The following is a 4135-nucleotide window of genomic DNA, read 5'->3' as shown; positions in this document are numbered from 1 at the left end:
AGCAGGAAGTTAACTATTTCTGGTGGGGTCAGAAATACCTACGGTCCGGAAGACAATAAGACTTCTACCCTGGACTGGGTTTGCGTGGGCGTGGCCAAGGTCGGCTCCAGGACTAAGCAGCCAGCCCCCTTCTGACTGTCGCTCCCTCCGTACCTCCAGTCATTCATTTAGTCTACTCTTGGTCTTGCTCAGAGATAGGAGTCAGTCACCTATTTTGTTTCCTTCTTATGTCTTCAGTCACACACAGCTGTACACAAACAATATGTGACCCGTTAAGCACATCTGAGTGGCCACCATGTGGGAGAACCGAATGAAACATAACCAGCTCCCTAGGAGCCCACTGTGCCAGACTGTGTGGCCACAAGTATATCTCCCATCTCTCGTACTGTGATAAAAGTTGCCCCGTTCATACCAAGACCTGCGATTTAATCTCCCTCCCACGCCTGAATCTGAAAAGACTGTGACTCACCTCTAATCAACAGAGTATGACACAGTTGACTCAACATGACTTCTGAGTCTTGCCTGTGAGAAGTGATGCAACATTCACCTTGGATACGGAAGAGTGCTACTTGGAGCCTGAGTCATGAGGTGGGAAGCCTGACTACTGGGAGGCCCACCCTGCTGTGAGGAAGCCAAAGGCCATGGAGTGGTGACACGGAGGCCCTCCACTCGCCAGGCCTAGTCTTCCACTCCTCTCTATGCAGGCACCAGGGATGTCAGTGAATGAGCCTTCAGATGGTTCCAGTCCCCAGCCAGTCAGGCCTCAGGCCTCTGCAGCTGAGGTCCCAGACCATGCAAGGCAAGCCATGTCCACTGCGCCCTGTCTGAATTCCTGCCTCTGATATTCCATGCATATGATACAATGGCGGTGATTTTATGGACTCACTGTGGGGCCGTTTGTTACATAGCAAGAGGAACAGGAATGCAGGACACACCCCCCACTCAAAGCCATTCCTCTTCCATAGAGTTAAACCTTAATCTGATGCTGGCTTAGATTATTTCACTGCCAGTTCTTCATGGTTTTCCCACGTGTATGGACGCCCCTAAACAATGCAGTTTCATATTGTCTGGGTGCCTTGATAGGAGGAGTTTTGGGGGCCTGAAATGGAGAAAAAAAGCATTCATGGATCAGGTAGCCAAGGCAAGGCACTGTGTTTACCCTGAGAACAAACACTCTGTTCGCTGTTAACACTCTTGAGGAGAGAGCAAGTTGAGGAATCGGGTTTAATCTACTCCATACCGGTTATATAGCGAGTAGGCAGCAGGTCCAGGATTCAAAGACAGGTAGTGTATCCCCAGAGGCCGAGTGTGTAAACCCTCTGCTAATTCCCCTCATCAGAAATGTAGGGGACCCTGGGGAAGTTGTCTCTACTACAAAAGCCAGAGTCAGCACCACCTCCTCAAATAATCTGAGACCAAGTACTTTCAAGAACCAAGCCTTGCCATAGCCAAGCCGGACATTACAGACACACCAACACACATCGTTTCCTAGAAGGTATTTACTGATTTCTATATACTTAGCACATGTACAAGACAGGTATTTCAAAAGATTAAAGAGGGCATACAATGCACGGATGTCTTTCTCATTCCTGTGTGGACAGTGTCTTTCTCATTCCTGTATCCCCATCTCCTTACCCAGAGACACTTTCCAAACAAAAACAAGCAAAATAGTAACAGCTTTTGGTGATTAAGAGTAATGAGGTATGTAACACGACCAAATCTTGAAATATATCATTAAAAAAACAGGAAATAGCATAACTCGAATCTAAGTAGTGAAAATATGAACGTCTACCTAAAACTCACAGGTGCGGGAGCACACGCACACCATAATCAATGGAAGACGTCCTAGTACACGTTTACAAACTGTTTGTGTGTTGCCGTCCTAAACACCAGACGCAAAGCGCTGAAAACAACAAGCCTGTTCACAATAGCACCAGGAACGTACAGTACACAGGAATCATCTGCAGGTGATTTGTGACAACTGTAGGCAGAACAGTAATAGCAAGAGATACAATGGATGGCTTGAAAAATCAGGGACACTCTTCTTGCTTATCGAATTGCAAGATTAACGTTGTGCTACACAGACAAAGGTGTGTTCAAGATTTGGACCGTAAGCGAGTTCACTGAAAACTAGTGGACAGGAAGGGTAAATACTGGAAGGGAATCCACGGTTTGACCAGGCCAGAAACACCTCTTTCACAGCATGTGATCTGTGCAGGTACTCGGACGCTCCCCGCAGGGCCGCCCGGGCCGGTTTCGGGCGGGCTTGCGGCCCCAATCACTGCTCCTGTTCGCGGGGACAGGCAGGGGCTGACTGGGAGGACGTCTTGTGGATGGCCTTGGGCTCCTCGGCGGCCTCCTCCCCCGGGTCGCCACCGCCGACCTCCTCGATGACCACGCTGCGCACGGTGCCCTCGTCCAGGCAGTGCGGGGCGACGCCGTACACGCGGGGGTCGGAGACAGCTGCGTGGAAACTCTGCACCCCGCACCTGCTGCAGAAGCTGTGCAGCGCCGGGTGCGTGTCGGACCGATAGGTGACGATGCTGTCCGCGCCCTGGAGCAGCGTGAAGCGCGAGGCCGGGACGAGGAAGTGGCGGTGCTGCTTCTTCCTGCACAGCCTGCAGCTGCAATCCACCACGCGCAGATCTGCCGGGGCCCAGACCGCAAAGCGGACCGCGCCGCAGTGGCAGCCCCCGGTGTGATGCACGAGGCCCAGGTACTCGAAGGTGTCCAGCAGGACCTTGGCGGCGCCCTCGCAGCTGAGGCCCCGCAGCTTCCTGAACGTCTCCCAGCGCTCCCGCTGTGCGCCCAGGTCCAGCTCCTTGGGGGACCGGGCTGGTCCCCGCGGGTCCCGGGGTGGCGCGGAGGGCAGCCGGTCTCTGGGGCCCGCCTTCCGGACCCGCCGCCAGCGGCGCTTCCGTCGCCACCTATCCAACCACCTCTTGGCCGCCGCGTGGCTCCCGACCCCGACTTGGACCCGGGGGCACTGCGCGCGGCTGGCGCCCGTGACCGCGATGGCCGCGCAGCCGGCGGGAGGATCCGAGGGCCGCTTTCGCCGCCGCGGCTGAGCGGTGGCCCGGTTCCTCACTCTACCCATGGCGCCTGCAGCCTCCGGAGCGCGTGCCCACCCCCCACCCTCATTTCCCCGTCAGTCGCTGAGCAGCCTCCTTGCCTGCGCCAGTAGGATTGGCCCCTTGTTGAATGCGATGTAAAGAGACCCTTCCCTTGACCCTATCACAACAGCCTTCCCTGACCTGAAAGGCAGTCATGAGGCATTCAACAAACACCCGCAGGGCACCAGATACCCCGCCTGGGCGCTGGGATGTGGAGATGCATCAGGCTTTCCAAAGCACTCACATTCATTTAGGATCAGATGTATGCAAATACAGCCCCCAACGCCTTGGGACACTTTGCTCTGACAGAAATAAGAACCAGGGGCTCTGGGAACAGAGAGGAACACCCACACACTGTAATTGGAGGGGCGTGTGGGAGGGGCACGGAAAGACTCCACTAAAGTCTTCTTGGGGGCTTGATCCTTTTTTTCGGGTGTAGTGTTTTATTTTTCTCTCTCGTAATTTTCGCTGCGATCAAGTCCTCTTTACCTAATGTTGACATACCTACTTCTGCTGTTTTAATTAATGTTTACCTGATGTGACTTTTCCCACCCGTCGTATCCTTTTCATTTACCCAGGGCAACCGAAGTGGAACTGAGTTTCATATAAACATGGGATAGTCAGACTGTGTTTCTCACTGACTCTGCCAATATCGACCTTTTCATACATGTTTTTAGTTCATTTCCATGATCGCTGGGCTAGTGTTTAAGTCCACAGACTTACTGTTTGTTTTCTTTTGTTTCCTCCGTGTCTTGGCTAACCCAGACCTCCTTTTTTTTTTTTTTTTTTCCCCCTTCTGTGGCTTACGTGTACACTCTGCAGGATTTATCTTGATTTCTGAAAGTGTTTTCGAGTGCTTTATTTTGTAAAATTGCCTCAGTGGTTGCTCTGGGATTTTCAATGTGCATATGTGACTTACCACAGGCTCCTGGTATCCAGTTCTCACCACTTCCATTGAAGTGTAGAAGCATCAGCCCCTTTTAGCCCCTCTGCCTTTCTGTCTGGAGTATTGGATGGTTTCA

The 4135-nt window shown here is 52.6% G+C and overlaps 1 protein-coding gene across 1 annotated transcript; it reads right to left on the bottom strand.

Moving 5' to 3' along the window:
* Nucleotides 1-1484: 1484 nt before the first annotated feature.
* On the bottom strand, nt 1485-3097 carry LOC126946550 (centromere protein V-like protein 1). Its single transcript, XM_050777014.1, has one exon. It carries the CDS (start codon nt 3095-3097, stop codon nt 2279-2281), a length of 819 nt encoding a protein of 272 aa, XP_050632971.1. The 3' UTR covers nt 1485-2278.
* Nucleotides 3098-4135: the final 1038 nt, after the last annotated feature.

Source organism: Macaca thibetana, chromosome X (assembly GCF_024542745.1).
Source record: "Macaca thibetana thibetana isolate TM-01 chromosome X, ASM2454274v1, whole genome shotgun sequence".
Lineage (NCBI taxonomy): Eukaryota > Metazoa > Chordata > Mammalia > Primates > Cercopithecidae > Macaca > Macaca thibetana.
Note: the sequence above shows the minus strand (reverse complement) of the source record. Positions and strands in the feature narration are given on the sequence as shown.